We start from the raw sequence: 22486 nt of genomic DNA, 5'->3' as shown, positions 1-22486 counted from the left end.
AGATGTTGATGAGTTTGTTTCTTCATCAGAATAGATTTGGATATATTTAGCATTACATCACTTGCTAACCAATGGATGCCCTGCAGTCAATGGGTGTCGTCAGAACAGCTGATAAAAACCATCACAATAATCCACACTACTCTAGTTGATCAGTTAACATCTGTGCAGATATCTCTCCTGATTCAGACTAGACCAATTTTCCACTAGAGACTTGCATTTTAGCTGGAAGAAACCGTTTCATGTTAAATACATCTTAATAATGGATTTTGTTCTCAGAAAGATATAGCTTTTCTCTTCACAAATTGTTAACTGATGGACTGGATTGGTGTGAGTTACTTGTGTATTACTGTATTGTTTTTATCAGCTGTTCAGGCTCTCATTCTGACTGCACCCATTCACTGCAGAGGATACACTGTTGATCAAGTGTTGTAATGCTACAAATCTGTTCTAATGAAGACACAAACGCATCTCCATCTTGGATGGCCTGAGGATGAGTACAGCAAAAGACCCATGCAAAAGTAAATTATGACAGTTTTTGAAACATTGATTAGTGGACTTTGGGTGAGAAAAGGCTGAATAAAGAAGAGGCAAAGCAGAACACAGCCTCTTTAAATGAGGAATACTGATGGATTTGATGACGGGTGTGAGGTAAACACACCAAACACAACCATAATCCAGCGGAGTTAAGGAAACTAAACTTTCCCCAAAAGAGTGACTAAGAATGACCTCTCGACAGAGCCAGCATTGTTTCTGTACATGGCTGGCTGTTCTGGAAAGTATTAGACAGTTTCATCTCTGCAATCAGTCAAGTTGCCGGCAGAACCCAGAGCAGATGCCATCATATCCCCACGAGGACGCTGGGAACTGATCTCAGTTTGTCCCTGTGGGAACGGTCATTTTCTAGGTGCCACAAATGCACTAAACCACACACAGAGTGCCGGACCTCCCAAACTTTCCTAGAACTTCTTCGGTGTCTTACCAGGTAAAAGTCACGTGACTATGAAAACGTGCATCACAGCTAAACTACTATTATGAGCAAAAACTTCTTTGCAAAATCAGAAGGAAAAGAAAACATTCTTTCATTCTGAAAGACATATAGCAGGCAATTTCATATTGCATATCTATTTAATGCACAATAGCATATATATATATATATATATATATATATATATATATATATATATATACATACATATATATACATACACACACACACACACACACACACACACACACACACAAATACAATATTATACACAAATAAAATGTTATATTTTATGGAATAACTGTGTTTTCTATCTTTTACAGATATAATTATATATATAGGGGACTGTTTTTCCCAAAATAACCACAAAAATAAAAAAAATTAATTATATAATCAGAATAACATCACTGTTTTTTCAAACATAGTCTGTGGGGTAAAATTCCCCCAGTGGGCAATGAGCAATTACTGTAGTTATTCTGTTCTTAACATCAAATCCTTTGTTTTTCTCCATCAAACATATTATAACCAGTTGAATAAAATAAATTAAATTTTACATATAAAAAATACCTCAAGCTAGCATCAGGTAGCTAGTTAGCTAGCCAGATAGCATCAATTAACAAAATGTTTCAAATAGGCCATAATTCTGTAATTCATAATTAGTGGTCAAATGATTAATCGTGCTTAATCGCATCCAAATATAAAAGTTTTTGTTAACATCATATATATGTGTGTGTACTGTGTATATTTAATATGTTTATATAAATACACACATATACAGCATACATTTAGAAAATATTTATATGTATGTAATTTTGACCCATACAATGTTATTTTTTTTTTTTTTGGCTATTGAAAAAAATATACCCTAGCGACGTGAGACTGGTTTTGTGCTCCAGGGTCACATATATTTAGCAATAGCCCAAAAAATCTCAAAATTAGCCATTTTAAATGCCTAAAATCATTAGGATATTAAGTAAAGATCAAGATCCATGAAGATATTTTGTACATTTCCTACCGTTGATTAGTAATATGCATTGCCAAGAACTCATTTGGACAACTTTATTTATTTTTTTCATCCTCAGATTCCAGATTTTCAAATAGTTATCTAATAGTATCTCAGCCAAATATTGTCAGATCCTAAACCATAGATCAGTGGATAGCTTTTTTTATTCAGCTTTCAGAGGATGTATAAATCTCAATTTAGAAAAAGTTACGCTTAAGATATATAAACATAGCATATTTTCTTAAATATATACATGCATATGTGTGTGTATCTATAAACATAATAAATGTACATAGTACACACACACATATTATGTGAATAAAAACGTTTCTTTTGGATGCAATTAATCGCGACTAATCATTTGACAGTACTAATATATATATATATATATGTGTGTATATATACACACACACACACACACACACACACACACACACAAACAAACAGAGCCAATCCTCCCTATACGCAAAATATGTAGGGCCAAAAAAAGCTGTGTAGGACCCCTGAAACACCAGAGGGCCCCATTGCTCTCAAAGATGATTTAATTTTAGTTTTGTTTTTGAATTTGGCCAGCAGTTATGAAAACATGAATGATCATTTGTTTTAATGCTGCATGCTGTCACCCTTTCTATTTAAAATCAGTCAAATCATGTAACGTGAATGTCATACAGTCTTTTGCTTGAGACTAAAAAAATGGAAAAAACTCCTCGCGATTCGAGACAGAGTGAAGCATGGACAATGCATTTCATTCATTCGTTCATAACCACTCCAGACCCCCCCTCCCCCCCACACCACCATATATCTAAGTAAAAGAAAGTTTTTACATTTATACACATTAACTAACTTAAACAATCAAACATAATGTATACACTAACAATGTTTCTAAGTCTCAACAGTGCCATCCTGTAGAGAACGGTAACCTTGATTACAGCTCAGTTTAAACACTTCCACATGTGTTACATAGGAGTTTGTGTAACCCAGCTCTGGGATGCAGAGCATCAGTGTCAAGCTAGTTTACAGCTGCGATCTTCCACGCGCTGCCAGGAACGCTTCCACATGTGCCACAAAAAGACTCACTTCAGCACCAACACATGAGAAGTGCTAAACAATTAACAGCAAAAGGAACAAGAGAAAGAAAAGCAGGGTTTTTTTCTGCAAGATCCCCCTGAACATGGGTCTGATAGTAATTACAGCATTTACAAATACATGGGGGCATTGAGACCCAAACCATGGCAACGTTTTAAATCCCTCATGTTTGCTGTTTGTTTGTTGGATTATTTGAGTAAACCGGATCATATCATTTTGGATTTGGCATTTGTGTCTGCATGAGAAACCATGAGAAACTACGCAAATCAAATACTTGGAGGTACAGATGGTAAGCATTTAAGTAGGGGCTGTTTAATTTAAACCAATCAGATACTTATTTCTTCACCAACCTCACCTCATGCCACCTCCGTGTGCCCTATCACGGCACAACGTGAGCTACAGGACCAACAACATTAGGAAAATGTGGTCCTGGCAGTGGGCATGGGAACATCCTTTCATCTAAGCACCTAAATCACTGCACATCTGTTTTTCACCAAAAAAGGCAATAACTTTCTTCCACACTAATAAACAGAATATCTTTATATATTACAAAAATCAGCACATAAATATATTACACAGGCTTAATATATTACTATAATATATTACTAGTTGTATAGCCTTGTATATAATGTATTTTTATAACTATATGTATATAATAAATGACATAAAACTATGTATTTATGTATAGCCTACTTTTATACATCTTTAATAGAAAAATGCAATGTTTCGAATCTTGCTCATATTTGACTGATAGTCGAATCATATGTTGGGGGGGGCGGGGCAAAATACATTGAGTCAAGTCAGACATTCGACAGCCATAATTACTGATGTTAACACACAGGGAAAATGTGTAATGAACACCTTGCAGATATAAACGGAGTAAATTATGTTTTTATGTTTTGATTAAAAGATAGTTAACACTAAACGTCAGAGAAACCCTAACAAGTCACAATTTTACAATAGTGCTCTCATTATAAAGTTAGCCTATATGACAGTAGTTATTAATGTTCTGCATTTCTGTTTTGAGCTGCGTGCCCTGAAGATGACCAGTAGTGACGCATTTGATAGTACGTTTTTAATCAATGGGATTAAACTCATAATTTAATGTAGAATACGCTTCATTATTTATACAACATAACGTTAATATTAGGACTTATAGGCTATCTGCAAAAAGAGCCTGAATGCAAATGAACGTGTGTGCGCGGCTCTGAATGCGAACTCCTTATGTGGACGCGTTCTTCACGAAACAATGTGCAGAAACACGGCAGCTAAACTCTAAAAATTTACAGCGTTTTATTATAAAGGTGTTCTCATTATTATGGTATGTGTGTGACAGTCCTAGTCATATTTATTAATTTTCTGCTTTGTTTGACCTGCTCGTGCTGCACGCTGAAGAGATATCACTGTAGTACTACAATGAAGCACTAGACTCAAAACCAAATGCATCTTATATCAGGTAAATAATATATCCACGATATATATACACCGGCTGAAATGATTTGAAATCACTTGTATCCTACCTGTTCTAAAAAATCCAGTCTCTGCCTGTGTCAGTTTGAGTCTTGGTAAAGTTTTAAATTCCTGCTGCCAAGATGCTCCTCTGTCGGTCACGGATTATGGAAAGTGAAACATAAATCTATAGGGGTGGCTGGATTTATTCACACACTTTAAAATATTTATTTGAAGCTTCTTTCTTTTCAGATTCTTATTCCTGGCTTTATCATAATAGGCTGTATATTAACTTATTGGGAGAAAACACCAAGTTCTATGTGAAATCAGACATTTGAGCGCTCGCATATAGTCAGAATGGCATAATCATAAGAGCCCGCGAATATTCGACTGTGAGATTGTTAGTCCAATCAGGCTCCTCGAATCAAAGCATCGAATCTTCGACTATTTGGGGTCACCCCTAATATATATATATATATATATATATATATATATATATATATATATATATATATAAATTATTGTTATAGTCAATATATTATACTGAACTATTTCAAACGGGTAACAGACATCCTACTTTCCATGACTTGACCTTTTAATGACTCAGTATTGACATTTACCATAGTGTTTCTCCAAAATTACTGAAATTTGTAATACCCTTTTGAGATTGCAGGAGGAATACCACTGTGTCATCACATGCAACCTCAGCTGTTCCAGAAAATGCATGTTTGTACTTTGACATTGACAGCCCACCTGTAAGGAACATGAGTGGGGAGTAATACAAGCTTTAGGAAACAGAAGTCAGGTTGTCCCTAAGAATTTAGAGGGATATTGTAATGAAAGTGCCGTCTTCAAACGCTTGTGCCTGAGCTGTCCTGGCAGGCCAAACACCTGCTTTCCCAAACCTCAACCTGACCATTTGCGCATGAGCCTTTAAGGGTCTTCTTTCAGCTGTTGCACTGAAGAACGCAGCAGCTGTGTCTTTCCAGCACCACTAGAAGCTTGAAGAAAACCACAAACAAATAACAGTCTGTCATTACTTAACATAACTCCCCTTCAGGAGCTATGGCTTCTAAAATGTAGAAAATAACCACAAATCACAAACCGCTCCTAAACTAGCTGCACAATTTGAGTAACGATTCGTGTCTAAAGTACGTAAAGAGGTTTCAAGGAATAGTTCACCTGAAATGTACTTATCCTCAGGCAATCCAAGATGAGTTTGTTTCTTCATTGAAATAGATTTGGAGAAATTCAAATTTTAAATTCAAATTTTAAATAAAAAAAAAATGTGTGTTTGTAAGAAACAAATCCATCATTAAGGCATTTTAAATTAAACCAACACTTCTGGCTAAAATACGAGTCCTCTATCAATGATATTGCTTTCTCCAGCGTAAAAGTCTAAATCAAAAGAGAAATATGTATAGGTCAAGCACAGTTTACAAGCAAAAACAGCCCAAAACAGTTCTTAACAAATATGTGGGTGGATTTTGATGTGAGAGGACAACAGGAGATGGACTTTTTCCCCAGAAAGCATTATAATGACTATAGTCTGGTATTTTGAAACAAAGGTTTAAAGTTTAAAACACCTTAATGATCAGTTTGTTCCTTACAAACAAGTAGCTCTTCACAAGACATTAATTGATGGACTGGAGTGGTGTGGATTACTTATGGATTATTGTGATTGGGTTTTTATCAGCTGTTTGGACTATCATTCTGACGACATCCATTCACTGCAGAGGATCTTATGGTGAGCAGTTTCTCTAAATCTGTTCTGATCAAGAAACAAAACTGATCTACATCTTGGATGGCCTGAGGGGGAGTACATTTTCAGCTAATTTAAATTTTTAGGTGAACTATTCCAATAATAACTCACATTAGGGGCTTGTTCACTTTAGAAAATATGACTAAAAATACAATTTAGTTAATGACTTTATTATGTAATAATGACTTTACCTTATGTAATATTGAACAGGATACTCATGTCTCAGTAGTCCATTAATTACCTCATATATTTACTAAATCCTAGCACCGACACAATAACAATTACATAAGAGCACTGATCCAGATTTTGAAGCATATACAGTATGGAGCCAAGGATGTAAGCGGAGACACGTCAAAAGTCCAAAACAGCTTTACACAAGAGAATAAATGGATAAGTTACAGCGTGGGAGCTCAGACATGTCTGTGGGAAGCTACAGGAGCCCTAAACACATTCAAAAGTCAAGAAAGTCTGAAAAAAAGCTTTCTGTAAGCCTAGAAGTCTTAATGGCAATTTAATGCACTTAAAAAAACACACACAGAAAAACAGTAATATTGTGATATATTATAAGATTTCCAAATAGTTGCTTTTTATTTGAAAATATTTTAAACATAATTTACTCATGTGATGCAAATTTCCAGCATCATTACTACAGTATTCAGTGACCCATGATCCTTTAGAAATCATTCTAATTCTGATCTGCTGCTCAAAGAACATTTCTTTTATTATCATCAGTGTTGATTTTTTCTGGAATCTTGAATATAAAGTTCCGAAGAACAGCACTTATTTGAAATGGAAATCTTTTGTAACATTCTAAATGTCTTTACAATCACTTTTTATCAATTTAACCCAAACTACCCCAAACATTTGAATGGCAGTGAACTATACATGATACTTTTATCATGTTTCTTGAAACCATAATAACATCATCATTATTGCAGGTTTTATTGTGCAATATTAATTCCCAATGACACACAAGAAGAAGGCCACAAAATGTTAGCAATCAACCTAATGAAGAATCTTTTACACATTTGGTTGAACTTTCCTCCCCTACCAAGGGCCAGTTTCCCTTTTTCCAAAACAGACCCTCACATCTACTGTGGCAGCAAAAAAGGAGAAATGACCCGACGGTGATGAACATGATTGCATCGATTGAGTTGAGCAACAGGACGTTATTGAAATTTAAGAAAATCACAGACAGTTTATAAGAATTTCACCACAATCCAAGCCTACGAAACAACTTAAATACTTAACAACTTAAATACGAACCTGGGCCTCCAGCATGAGAGGCGGACACACTAACAAGGAGGCTTGTTATGTATGTCCAAAACCATTTTAATTTAAACTGTATTTGTATTTTTTTTTCAATACAGTCTATTTCATGATAATTTTAATTTATTAAATGTATTAAAATTGTAATAAAATATTTATTTTTAAGGTCATTTTTAAGTTTTTACATACACATTTGCCAGAGGTTTTTATCCAGCTGCTGAAAATTCAGCCTTACAATAAATTACATTCAGAAAAATATGAAAAAAGAAAATTGTTATTTTAATTTGTAAAAACAATTCACATTATTACAGTTTTTACTTTTTTCTTTTATCAAATAAATGTAGACTTGGTGAGCATAGATCTGTACATATGGAAGGGGTCCTCAGGGGCCTATGTGGGGCAGGTTTACAGTACAGTAATAGCACATCTTTACATCTCCGGCACTAGTTGAAAACATCTCGTGTCAAAAAGGCCTCACTGAATCCCATAAAAATGAACGTTTAAAATTGGCTTCAATTTAAGACAGGTCTGAAATGGAGATTAGACGTTCAGAGGGAAGGTATCCTCTCTTGAGACCCATTTTAGACAAAGCAAACCTTATGTCAGCTTCATCTTCTCTAGGCTTCAGTAATTATGCCACACTATTTCACTACAAACAGACATTGCACCACACAGATGGAAACTATGGATAAATTTTATCAACAAATGCAGTACAGTAAGAAACATACTACGTGACCTAGGTCTTGACGTTAGAGTTTACCGAAGACTTCCCAGACACTGGAGTTCCTCGGCACCCTTGAGCTTGGCAGGAGATCAAACGAGGGGAACCTCCTTTAAAGCTCGACATAAAGAGCGGTAGTTCTCTGGGAATGGTTAAGTGTTGAGAGCGATTTTGGCCAATCCTGCGTTCACTAGAGCCTCAAGCAAGCAGAGATCGCACACTCTTTCTCTCATCCATGAAACAGATGTGTTCTCATAGAGGAACCAGTGCAGGAGAGGGACATGGGAATGAACGGTGTGAACCAACAAGAACACAAAGAGTGAATGAATGAAAAATTGACAGACAGAATCATAACAGATATCATAGAGGAATGAAACCAATGAATGAATGAATGAATAAATGAAAAATGAATGAACAGCCGGACAAACAAGAAAAGAAATGTATGAATAAAGTCAATGAACAATAATCTATCTATCTATGTATCTATCTATCTATCTATCTATCTATCTATCTATCTATCTATCTATCTATCTATCTATCTATCGTTCTATCTATCTATCATTCTATCATTCTATCGATCTTTTTATTCATCATTCTATTCATCATTCTATCCACCCAGTCAGCATCTACAGTGTATCTATCTATTAGGGGTGTGCCCGAAGCCGAATACCTTATTTGGAAAGGCACGAATAATGGCATCAAAAATGAATAACGGATAACGAATAATTCTGCCCGAATATTCTGCTGATGCTGCAGCACAGTCTGGTGTTTACTAGATTCACAGGTGAGCCAGGGGATCAGCGCAATATTTTACACAAACCTCTGAATTCACTCAATGAGTCTGTGAAGTGAATGAACGTAAACTTTATGAATGAAACTAGCGCAAATCAGCAAAAAAAAAAAAAACAGCATTGCTGTTGCCACGCCGTAAATCTCTCAGAAATCAGAGCTTGGCAAGAGTAGGGCTGATATGACCTAAAATATTACATCATACACGTTCTACTATTTGTTCGACTATTTAAACCTTATAGGCTACGGTATGATACACAAAAGAATAAGCACAGCGCGATAGCCAATCAAATAGCTATCTATCGATTGATCAATCCATCCATCATATCAGAGAAAAAGAATCCAGGATATATTTTGATGTTAACATTCAACTTTAAACATAGTTGTTCAGTCAAGTCACTTACATCATCACGGTCATATAATCATTCTTACAATTTGACTTAAACGACGTAACGCTGCAGTTTCTCAAAACTCCATTTTAACTTTAACATCTGGCACCTGATGTGTGTTCATTTTGTACCCTAACTGGATACTATGTGAGAGCGTGTGTCAGTCAGCGAGACTATTACATCACGCAGTGCTGTGTAGCGGTCTCAGGCGTGCCACTCACCGAGATGTCGTTCTGCACCTTCTCATAAGACAGCTGCAGCATGGGGCGGCCGGGTCTCTCAGGTGTCAGGTGGAAGCTGTATTCCCCCTCTGCTGCTGGTCCCTCTCCGGTCAGAGCCAGGTGCAGGTCACCAACATACCTCTCCAGATCCATCTCGATCTCCTGGGCTTCACGGGACACATCCTCTTCTGAAACTAACAAACGAAACTGTGGTTTGAAATGTGGCAGTTCTGAAGGTGCTTCATGTCATTTAAATGGAATCATTTGATATCCTAGTACCTTCACCACTCCACGCAGAGAAGCCATCAGACAGAAGTATAACAAAGCCAGATCCAAGATCCTTAGCCCACTCTAGCTTAAGAAAAAATGTGCGATGAGGCTGAGAGGCAATGGAGATCTGACGCACGCTAGTGCTGCAACACCTGCAGAAAAAAATTATCATAATAACATCACACACATCTAAAATACAAAGAAAATGACCACACTACACGCTGCATTCTATTAAATCTGTAAGAATGAACAAACATAATTCAACAACTTCAATAGTATCTGCACTAATATTTATAAATATACATTGTGAAAAACAGATGGTTAATTTCAACCATTTGCCGCATATACGTTACATATTCATAAAAATACTAAAAAAATATATACTATGGTCACACTTTATTTTAGGGTCCAATTCTCACTATTAACTAACCATTAACTATGACTTTTGCCTCAATTAACTCCTTATTTGCTGCTTATTAATAGTTTATAAGGTAGTTGTTAAATTTAGGGTATTGGGTAGGATTATGGATGTCATGCATTATGTACTTTATAAGCACAAATAAACAGCCAATATGTTAATAACAGACATGCTAATAAGCAACTAGTTATTAGTAAGAATTGGACCCTATACTAAAGTGTTACCTATACTATTTTAATTAAATATTAAAAAATATATACTTAATATTATATATATATATATATATATATATATAATATTAAGTACACATATACATATACATATATACATATACACATATATACATATATATATACATATACACATTATATATATATATATACATTATACATATATATACACACACACAAAACAGATGGTTAATTTCTACCCTTTGCCGCATATACATATGATATTTATTAAAATACAAAAAAATGAATAGAATGAAAATAAATAGAATATATACAATTTTAATTAGATATTAAAAAAGATATACTTAATTTTATTTTTGATATATATATATATATCATTTTAAACTAATATGTATTATATATTTGAATTTAATAAAATTGCACTAATATAATTATTTCATAATAAAAAAAAATATTATAATCATATATTTAGGGCTGCTCCGATCACGATCGGCCGATCGTTATGAGCATCTCGTCAGTAAAGCCGGTTCTCTAATCAGCGGTAAATTCCATCAGGTGTGTGATTTCGCAGAGAAGATTCGCAAATCCACGTTCATTTCAGCGTTTATTTGCGCATCTTCTCAGTTAACAACGGCTCTGTGTAGTAACAGCTGCTCTATGTGAAATCACGCACCTGATGGAATTTACCGCTGATTAGAGAACCGGCTTTACTGATGAGATGCGCATTAATGATCGGCTGATCGTGATCGTAGCAGCCCTACATATATTACATAAAAAAAATTATATGTATGAATTATTCTATAATTGTATTCACATGTATTTACTATGTGAATAATTCAATTATATTGAGTTATTAAAAACTAAAACACTATTTAAAATGGATTTAAAGTAATGGTAAAATGGTAAATCTGTGCAATGAGTGGAGATTACTATACTCCTGATAGATAAAAAGAAAATGTATCAAGCAAAGGTCAGTGAACATGTAGAAGTTTGTGGAAGTTTCTACAAACTCCACAGCAGGCTACTAACGGATGGATGCAGACCTCACAGGAGTCAGAGAATCCAGTGAGTGATGTGTGAGAAACGGCCGACCTCTCAGGTCAGTGGTGACGATGTGCAGCGGCGAGGGGAAAGGTAAGGGACAGCATACATCGACTGATTTTAACTCGCTTGTCAAACTGATAATCAACATGTCCAAAACCCTCAGCGAACAGGCCACATCTGTTTCCTTCCCGTCGTGCATCATAACCAATTGTTACTATTCTTGACATGACTTTTATGCAAACCATGGCATAAACATACAGCGGGGTCGCAGTATCCAAAGACTGACACAGTACACACTCTGAGGGAACAGGACGGCCATTCATTAGCTACAGTAACATCTGCACAGAGGTGATTCTTCGCCCTCGGTAATGACAGATGCTGCAAAGCCTATAGGAATATGAGAAGGAGCTTTGACAAATAAGACAAAGAATTCTCTTAAGATGTGGCTGAGAAGCCAAGAAGGGGTCAGCGTGGAAAGTTTGGATGCGGCACACTCCTCAAGATGTTCAATATATCAGGGAATGAGAGAAGATAAGGAATTCGGGATGGGGGAATAGTGATAACACGAGAAGAAAAAGAAAACTGCTTGGGTTGCTGAATGAAGAATTTTTACTTCTCTTGATCTTTTAAGTCTGCGATATTTGCCTGCTAGTAAAAATATTGAATATTATATTTAATATTTACCATTTATTTGTTTTCTATTTTAAAAATGTCACTGTTTTCTCTTTGAATATATGTTAAAATGTAACTTATACCCGTGATACAAAGCTGAATCTCCAGCATCATTATTCCAATCTTCAGTGTCAAATGCCTGTTAGCCTGTGCTATTTTAAATTGTCCAAAACCTGACAGAATGGATTTATAATCATGAAGGCCTGGGTCATACAAAGACTACCAGTCATAAGAGATTATTGGTTGCTTAATAATATATGTGAGAGCTTCTGAACGACACTGACTGAGGTGTAATTAAGACACATTCCACTCTAAAGCGATCCATCGATGGTCCACAGATGGTCTCTCAACCATCTCAACAAACCCCTCTTGTCTAAACAAGACTGACATTCTACACAACTGACAATCTCTTTCAGGAAGTTTATGAAATATGCACAAGTGACCAAAAAAACACACCTGTTTTACAGTCTGTTCTCTCTTGCATAGTGGTGCAAACAAAATGAGGTTCTTCAGTGATGAAAGACATATCTGGACATTTTATTTCGCCCCCAAAGAAAATATAATTTTCTTTGGAACATTATTATAGTATATTACCAATATAATTAAACAGATTCCCAGTAAATTATCTGAGCAACATTCTCTCCATATATCCAACCATGAATAGAGATATTCATAATCCATCAAAAGCTAAAGATTTATTTCTGGCTTGCTGATTTGAGCACCATCTCCTATTTCCCAAAGTCATCAGCGGTTGGAAGCAAAACACAATGAATCAATTCTCCAAGTCTATTTTTAAGGGAAAAGTCCAATAATTTATAGTGTAGTCTAGTCTAGTTTTTAGAGGGGAAAAATGCTAATCCTCAATGAAAAGAGAGTGCTTTAACAAACAGCTTGTGTTTTGTACATCCATACACACAATTTTAGAGCGACAGAATCATTAAAGAGCATCACTGGCTAGGAAGTAGACAGCACTGCAACAAAAGCCTCAGTCTGATCAGTATAATGACATCATAGGCTATCATATTTGTGTTGAAAAAAGGAATTGACAGTCCTGCTCTATGCCTGTTTAGATGTGATAGTATGTTTCTATATATAATAATAATATAAGTTTATTACAGCTTTAATTTTTTTCATACATTAAAATTGGCTACTGTTTTTTCTGAGCTACAAATAATGTCTATCATACATTTTTAACAAGGATTACTGAAAAAATTTAGTTTAACAATTTAACAATAGTTTCTAAGTCATAAAATCTTGCCTGGCATAGTTACAACACAAATCATTAGATGACAATCCAAACTCTATTTGGATCATAGTGCAGCCCCAAAATATGAATTAATTGTCGTTTTTAATTATTAATTCCAAATAATTAATCCAATCTTTGCCGCTATCCTTCAAACTGATAGGTTTTAGCCATTTGTCAGCAAGACATTTTTAATCATTTAAAATATAATAAAAATTAGTATGATCACTTATTCTTTTATATATCGCAATAAATACAGAATTTTGTCAAATCATTTTTACGAAAATGTATTTGTTAAACTGATTGAGGTTTGAACATTATTTCACTCATATTCTGACATTTAATCTAGACAAGTTATTTGAAACATTAATGTAGGCACTTTACCTGCATTTAATATGCATTCTATGTATATTTTATCATTTTAATTTGATATGGTCACTTGTCTTATGTTTTGCACTGAAGATTATTTTATCAGCAATACATAAAATCTAAACATAACATATAATATTGTTATTTATTGAATTATTTATTATTAATATTATAGTTTTCGTGTTAAAACTATACTAACTATGGTTACCATGGTGCTTTTCAGTGTAGAATCAAAACAAGTACGTTACAAGATTTCAAGGTCCCTAACACGTTGACAACAAAACCCTCTTCAACGCTGCTCCTAAATTTATTCTAAATATGACAAACATGAAATAGGAAATATGAACTCTCCTGTTTCCTTATTTCTTGATTGTTTATATATTGTAGGTGCGTCGTTTTAGAAAAAGCAAAGAATATTATAATGTGTTTTGTTTATGACAGGAAACAAGCATTTCAACAGAGAATACAAACATCATCATATTTATCATAAACAAGTGCGTTTCCCTCATATCACGATCACACTGATTATACACGTGCAAAATCTCACCTCATTCCGAAAGGAAATGGATGTTGGAAGTTAAATTAATTTTAAGTCAAACTAAAACAATTCTGCAGATTTCGTTTTCCTTTCTCATCCGGCTTTTCGACACTTCGCGCTTCCAGGCTGCCGTACCGGTGACGTCATTTCCATCCTACACCGGAAGTGTGAGTTGGCTGGCCGGTGATACCAAGATGGTAAGTATAAAGCTGTTATTCTGGAAAAGTTTGTACAAGTGAAGTAGAAACGAGCAGTCAGCTTGACTAAATTCGCCTGAATGTCGTCGCGTGCTGTCAGATGTAACGTTGGCGATATATCCGTCCACGCTGCAGTGAAAATAAAAGCGATGTGAGGAGAAGTTCTGCAGCTGGTCGTGTTGATCAATGTATGAGTCTGTGCTCATGTGTGCCAACATCGGTCTGTTCTGCACAATTCTGGGCTATCATTCATGACTTCTTTTGAATATAGTACTTGACAGAGTTCCGTAACGTTACTGCTACGAATGTGAGCTGGCAGAGTGAACAGGGCCTTAAACTCCTCAGACTGCACCATAACACGTCTTTTATGGCGATTATTTGTTATTTATGCAACCACATAATTCAGTTCTAAAAGTTATTGTGAAAAAGCTAAAACTAGAGTAATGGAATAAATAACATTTTAAAATATATTCAAATATTAAATAGTTATTTTGAATCGCAATAACAATTTATAATAATGCAATTTTTATTTCGTATTTTTGATCAGATAACTAACAAATGCTGCCTTGGGAAGTATTTACCTTTTTATCAAATGCAAAAAAAAAAATAATAATTTCTGGCAATTAAATATTATTTATGCAAAAATGTACAGACAGTTAAGATCAAAGTTATAGGTACAATGTTAAGATGAAAATTCTAAAGAATACATGTTTTGCCATCACATGAATAAATTCTATTTTAAAATGCAAATGAAAACCGATTTAAATTACATTTTAAATTGTAGTAATATGAATTTGTAACCAAGTAAATCGGTAACAAATTAATTCTGCCCCAGGGAGCATTTAACTTGTTTCATAAAATGCATAAAAAATAAATAATTTCTGGAAGTTAAATACTTTTAATGCAATCTATTAAAATAAAAAATAATAACAAAAATAGAATCTTCAATCAAAAAAAAAAAAGTCACACATGGACTTTATTTATTCATTTATTGTAATTTTTAAAGCTTTATAGATTCTAATGTCATATGTCGGAGTTAAATAAGTTAAAATGTTTGATCAGTTTGGACAGTTATGGTTGTTACCTATAAAATCAAAACATCTTAAAACACAGACGTAGTTGTTAGGGTTAGGGATATCATAGCATAGACATAGAAATCACTCTGCTAGAATACATGTAAAAAAAAATTCTGTGTAATACTATAAATATCACTAGATCACTGTAGATGTTTACATTAATTAAAGAAAAAACTACTTCCAATTACCAAGTACTTAACAACACTAAGCTTAAAATGAATACATACTCGATTGTTATGCAAAAACTAATGTCAAGGTTTTGCCCAAATATATTATTTTTTCTATAGTCAGTTTTATTAAAGTATAAACTAAACTATATCTAAACAAGTTTAAACTTTTTAAATGTGCATTCATTATTTAACTTTTTTTGGGTTACAGTGTTGTTTTATAAATGTAGTTGTATATTAATAAGTGAGTAATTATTTATTTTCTCTTTCTTTCTCTTGCAGTCTGCCATATTTAATTTCCAGAGTCTGTTGACAGTCATCTTGCTGCTCATCTGCACCTGCGCGTATATACGAGCTCTCGCTCCCAGCCTGCTGGATAAGAACAAAACAGGGTATGTTTACCGACATTCTGATCATTCAAAAATGAATTTTTGTTGAACATTACTCAGCCTCATGCCATCCAAGGCAGAGATGAGTTTGTTTCTTCATCAGATTTGGAGAAATTCAGCATTACATCACTTACGCTCACCTGCGGATCACCTGTAGTGAATGGGTGCCGTCAGAATGAGAGTCCAAACATCACAGTAATCCACACAACTCCAGGCCTTCAGTTAACATCTTGTGAAGCAAAAATCTGCATGTTTCTCCAGTGAAAAAGTCACCTCGTTGAATCAGGAGAGGAATATGCACAGATTAAGCACTGTTTACAAGCAAAAAGTTATAAACTAATATGTCAGTGAATTTGTATGTGAGAGGAATTTGTATGTGAGAGGAAAAATAGGATTGGCTTTTTCACTTGTTAACTTGTTTACCGTGATGTTTTTATCAGCTGTTTGGACTCTCACTACTGAGGATCCATTACTAAACAATTGATTTAATGCTACATTTCTCCAAATCTGATAAAAAAAAACCTCATCTACATCTTGGAGTACATTTTCAGCCAATTTTCATTTCTGGCTGAACTGTTCCTTGAAGCCACCAAAAGACTGGTGGTTTAAAGGTTCGAGATGTTTTCCAAACAGGCCTGGATTTATTTTATGGTTTCATACAAACACTTTAATAGAAACATCTTCTGTTAATTCCCAGAAACAATCAGAAAAATGTTGGCAAGATATTTTTCTCATGGCCAAATTGTTAACAAAAAAATAAACTCCTATTTTCTGTTAATTATCCAAAATCTTTATTTACAATATTACTTTGTTTGATCTAAGTTGAGTGTCATTGGTCACTGTTTGTTTTGGGGATAAGTCTGTGAAATAGTGACCGTCTAACATCGAACTCGAGCATCAAGATGTTCGCCACATGTCTGGACTTCACATGACAGGAGCAGGAATTGAAGGAGATAATTCACATCCAGCGATCTGATCTCAACAAACACATGCATTAGCCAAGACAAATTAACCAGAGTTGCTACGTATTAAAGTAATGGTTTTCGCACCCCCTCAAACCGAGTACAACCGAGCCTTGTTTGTTACCAGAAACTGTTACGTACTTCCAAGATGTCCATTTTGGCGTTTATAGTGAATTACTTTAATGTAGATGGGCAGAAACTTGCAGCTTTGCCTGTGTCTCACAAAGTAAATGATCGTCTGAAAGACATCAAATATTAAGTTGTGGATTGTTCCAAATGCCAGGGTTGCGAAACCTAAAGAGCATTTACTGGGGAGATGTGTTGAAGCTTTGTTTGCCGTGGGGAAACAGAGGCTCGGTTTTGTTCCCGGGGTCTGCGCAGGCTGTTGACAGTGCATGTTCTCGCTGACCTGTTTGTTGTTTCTGTTCAGGCCAGATGCCTGTCTGCTCGTAGATCTCCGCTCTGTCAGGCATCTGTTGTGACATTTCAGGCCCTGTGAAGCTCGTCAGTCATCTGTAGTTCTGCCCTCTGTAATCTTATGCTTCACGCTTCCTAGACAAGCAGTCGGCAGACACGCTGCTTTGTGTTTTACTCGTGTAGTCTTATTTTAAGCCCAATTGTAGTACTGCTAAATCAGCATTTAAAGGATATACACAATTACAGCCTTTCTCTTCCAGGAAAACAAATATATGTACACTACTGTTAAAAAGTAAAGAAGTGAATATTTTTATTCAGCAAGGGCTCATTAAATTGGTCAGAAGTGTCAGTAGAGACATTTGTAATGTCAAAAAAGATTTCTAGTGTAAACATAATGGGAATAATGTATCATAAAAAAATTAAGCAGCACAACTGTTCAATATTGATAATAATGAGAAATCAGCTCAAATCAGCATATTAGAGTGATTTCTGAAGGATCATGTGACTTAAGACTGGGGTAATGATGTTGGAAATTCAGCTTTGCCTCACAGGAACGAATTATGTTTTAAAATATGTTTAAATCGAAAACAAGTTATTTTTGAATTGTAACCATATTTCACAATATTGTTGTTTTTATTGCGTTTTTGATCAAATAAATTCAGCATTGGTGAGCAGAAGAGAGTTCATTCAAAAACATGAAATCTTACAGATCCTGAACCTTTCTTTCTTTCTTTCTTTCTTTCTTTCTTTCTTGTTTTACAGTGGTGACACTTACTACAGTAACTATGATTGTTGTGAATTATGGTTACTTTAAGGAATATTTGTATTTTTTAAATGATTAAAGCTAATTCATTTGTGGTTCCCAGAGCTCTATTTCTGATGATTTGAGTTCAGAGTTGTAATTGTTCAAATTATATCTGCTCAAGCATTAACTGTAACCCCTTTCATTTTGTTATCAGGTTTCTTGGAATATTCTGGAAATGTGCAAGAATAGGTGAGTAATGCCATAAAAGCTACCATGTCATTGTTTTTTTAATATATGATTTATTCTTTTGCTATTTTTTTCTTTTGGTAATCATCTTTTACGTTACCTTTTAGGTGAGCGCAAAAGCCCTTACGTGGCGTTTTGCTGTATCATCATGGCCTTCACCATTTTATTTTCGGAGTAGCAGCAGAAGCATGTGAGGATTTGGAGCAGGCAGAGAGGATTTCCAAGAACAGCTACAAGATTCTACAGCAGGGAACAAGATGTGTAATTGGGCGACATTCAGACTCTCTCGGACAGAACTGGCTTCTGGTAATGCATGTGGAGTGCTCTCCAAAAACAGCTTGAGCATTTCTCAGCCTCCCGGATCTTTTTTTTTTGTAAATACAAATAATTGTTGGTCTCCATGGTGATGCCCCAGTTGTCATTGACTCGTGCACTCAAAGCTGATCAGATGTAACGTGTTTGTTGTCAGAGCCAAAATGCTTGTCCATGACAGTTTTAATGTGGGACATTGAGGATAAATTTGATGCGCGTGGATGTGCTTGATATCATGATTGTTAAATTGTTTAATTGGATCTGTTGACTTTACATGCACAAGTTTGCATTAAAAGGTGAATTTATTACAGAAATCTTCCTTTAAAAGTTTGTTTTTGTGACATGAATGTATAGTAGTTAATAATATTTTAAGTAAAATCAGGCATCAAAATGATTGCGCAGAAAATATATATAACCATATAACTTTATAATGAATGTTTGAGTTAAAAAGAAAATGTTGAAAGATGAGGCAAAAAATATGCTTGATATCTGCTTCCAATATAAGAAAAATCTAATCAATAATAATTAGATAAATATGAATATTAGTTTAAATTAGCATATTGTGCATCCCTAAATAATAATATTCAGGTTTTTAAGTGTAATGGTAATAATGTAGTTAATTTTATTTATACGTTTATTTGCAGATATATAGGTAATCTAAACAACAGAGGCAAAAAAGAATCTGAATTTTGTGCATTTGTAAATAATATTAATCCTATTTTTAAATATTAGAATAATAATAATATTGTTATACATTGTTTTTCAAATATATAGGTAATTTAAAAATATTCGCAGTGGCAAAAAATTATCTGTATATTGTGCATCCCTATATTCAAGTTTTTTAAGTATTATAATTATTATATGAATATGGTGGTTTATTATGAAAATATAATCTATAAAAAATGCATATTTTGTAAATTAAATTTGTCAAAATAGTTATCATTTTGCTCATTTGAAAACACACTACCAAAGCTAAACTGCATCCATCCATCCATCTATCATTTAGTATTCCAAGAAACCCGCAAAAAGAGAGAAAAATCAAAATGTGCAAAAATAGTCCACTGTGCTAAATGCCAAAAGTATGATCCCTTCAGGCTCCATTATATAAACTGGCAAGTTTAGTTTTATCCCAGCCAGCAAATGGTGCATTTTCTCATAAAACGTTAAAATGTCAAGACCTTAAAAAAAGTGAGCGGATATTAACGCGGTATGACTTTTTAGTGGGTCATTTGCATGTGTTCACAAATCTGTCAGTTCACACAGGAGGTTGTGAAGATGTTATTGGTATGATTGTTTTCTCTGGAAGCATTTGCGACCATAAATCTGTAAAACCTCAACCGTGCATGACAGCAAAGAGCCATCAATGGGAGCAAAAGTAAATCACTCCAAATAGTGCGCGGATTTTATCTATTAGCCACTGAAAAAACTCTTACTTCAAGACAGACCACAAAAAAAAAAAAAAAGTCATTTTGTGTCGTGAGGTTCTCCAGCACCCTCAAGATCTTTCTAGATCCTCTGATGTCTTTGGATCTTAGTATTGGGAAAATTTTGCAAGCAAAAATGTTGAGGTAATATCGGACAAAGCGTTTTTCTATTTTCGATATATTGATTGTTAGACCTGGCAAAACTCATCCTTGCCAGAAGAACAAACACCTTCAATAATAAGTTTCCTCAAAGAGCTCATCTGCACTCTAAATAATATAAGTTCCAAGTTTTTATTTTGTTTAATTTTGTCTATTTTTGGTTCCTCTGAGAAGCTTTCAGTGAACAGTTCTTAAAAGACACATTCCCCCCAAATCTTTTTCCATTATAAAGAACCTTTTGTGGAATAGAAAGTTTCCATGGATGTTAAAGGTTCTTAATGGAACCATAAAAACCAATAAAGAATCTTTATTTTTAAGAGTGTGGAAAGTTTCCATGAATGTTAAAGGTTCTTCATGGAACCATCAGTGCCAGTAAAGTTTAGGATTCCCTTACAACACCATGTCGACACTATCAGCTCCATCTGTTAAAAGTCATGTCTCTGACTCATATCTTGAAACGTCGACCTTTGGTATCCTCCTCACACCGAGCAGGAAAGAGTTTTATCTGCTCTTAACAAGCACTAAACATTTATGTATCCAGTCAAATGACTTCAAGGGCCTGCCCTGCAGAGTTCAGCCCATATTCCTGCAGCATGCGTCAGTGCAGAAGCCCCTCTCGACGGGGTTCAGAGGCAGCGCGCACCAGCGGGGAAGAGACTTTAACTCAGCGCTCATGTTTAAAAGCAGACTTTAGAGCTACAGGTGGCTTTCTTCTAAGGCCATTTATATGTACAATAGACGTCAGTCGATGTTAAAAGCGAACGCTGGAGGTTGTTAGAGCAGCAGGGAATTGTTTCAGATCTTTAACTGTAGCAGCTCCTCTTCAAAAGCTTGATACAAGAAAATCCTAGAAACTAATAGAGACTGATTCAGTGTTGCAGGCTTTTTGACAAATCTGTCTATCCAGCATTATATCCATCCATTGTTCGATCTATCTATTTATCTATCGTTCTATCTATTTTTCTATCTATCCTTCTCAGATACAATCATTAGAATTAGAGCATAACTTTTAAAAAGATAGTTTAAAAAGACCTTTATGACAAATTATTAGATTATACTCAGGGCTTTCTTATATTACCACCTGGACTCTACTGAGGCCCCCATGACTTACCTACAGTGATCATGGTCTGAGATCAGATGAAGCAGAATGACTGTGTTCATTGTTCCTGCCATCCATTGGAGAGAATTTTAACTGAAAACAGGATGAAACCCAATATTCCCATAAAGAGCGATGGAAGAGGCCAAATGATTTGTCTCAAGATCAACTGCCACAACACATCACATTTGTGTGTTCTCGTTAAATATTGCTTGACTAATTCAGATCTTATTTGTTTTCTGGAACATGACCGAATGATTGGAGACGTGTTTCATAAACGATAACACAAAAGGGATTGAAACTTGTAGTAATGCTGTAGAAGAAGCATTTTGGGTTCCCCAAAAAAACATTTCAGTGAAAGGTTCTTAAAAGAACATTTATTCTTAGTGTAAAAAACACTACACTTTTCACTGTAACGAACATTTCGGTTCTATGAATGTTGACGGTTCTTCATGGAACCATATATGCCAATCGAGAACCTTTATTTTTTAAAGTGTAGCTGCTTACACTGCAAGTGTACACTAGTTTTGCCACATTGGGTCCCTCTTTTTTTAATATAGATACATACTAAACCATTCGTAATCATTGCGAGAAACCTCAGAAAAAAAGAAACAATATGTTTAGACCAGTCCGAGAGGGTTGTTAACCCCCTTGTTGTGTTAAATTGGAAACAGGAGCTTTTACAGAGTGAGTTCCCATGAATAGATTCTCTGTGTATTGTTATATAACTCAACCCCCTACAGATGAAACAGTTATAATTGAATAATACACAACACATGAGCAGATCTGTGCTGGAAGCGTCAGCTGGGCCTCTGGGGCCTCATTCACCATCTCCTTTAGGAGCCGCGCTGGGCACACATCATCATCAGTACAGTGC

The 22486-nt window shown here is 34.9% G+C and overlaps 2 protein-coding genes across 2 annotated transcripts in view; one reads left to right on the top strand and one right to left on the bottom strand.

The window, feature by feature from the left end:
• The window catches only part of LOC132127129 (DNA repair protein XRCC4-like), a 31500-nt gene extending 16935 nt beyond the window's left edge, over positions 1 to 14565 (bottom strand). The window contains exons 1-3 of the mRNA XM_059538782.1: positions 14429 to 14565; positions 9954 to 10096; positions 9675 to 9868 (exon numbers count right to left, since the gene is read on the bottom strand). Coding sequence (XP_059394765.1) covers positions 9675 to 9868; positions 9954 to 10096; positions 14429 to 14433 — 342 coding nt within the window. The 5' untranslated portion in view covers positions 14434 to 14565. The remainder of the gene's footprint in view (positions 1 to 9674; positions 9869 to 9953; positions 10097 to 14428) is intronic.
• On the top strand, positions 14488 to 19244 carry LOC132127130 (protein kish-A). The gene is made up of 4 exons (XM_059538783.1): positions 14488 to 14616; positions 16142 to 16251; positions 18587 to 18621; positions 18726 to 19244. The coding sequence occupies exons 1-4, from the start codon at positions 14614 to 14616 to the stop codon at positions 18794 to 18796; spliced, it is 219 nt and encodes a 72-aa protein (XP_059394766.1). The 5' UTR covers positions 14488 to 14613; the 3' UTR covers positions 18797 to 19244.
• Positions 19245 to 22486: the final 3242 nt, after the last annotated feature.

This window comes from Carassius carassius, chromosome 45, assembly GCF_963082965.1.
Source record: "Carassius carassius chromosome 45, fCarCar2.1, whole genome shotgun sequence".
Classification (NCBI taxonomy): Eukaryota; Metazoa; Chordata; class Actinopteri; order Cypriniformes; family Cyprinidae; genus Carassius; species Carassius carassius.
Note: the sequence above shows the minus strand (reverse complement) of the source record. Positions and strands in the feature narration are given on the sequence as shown.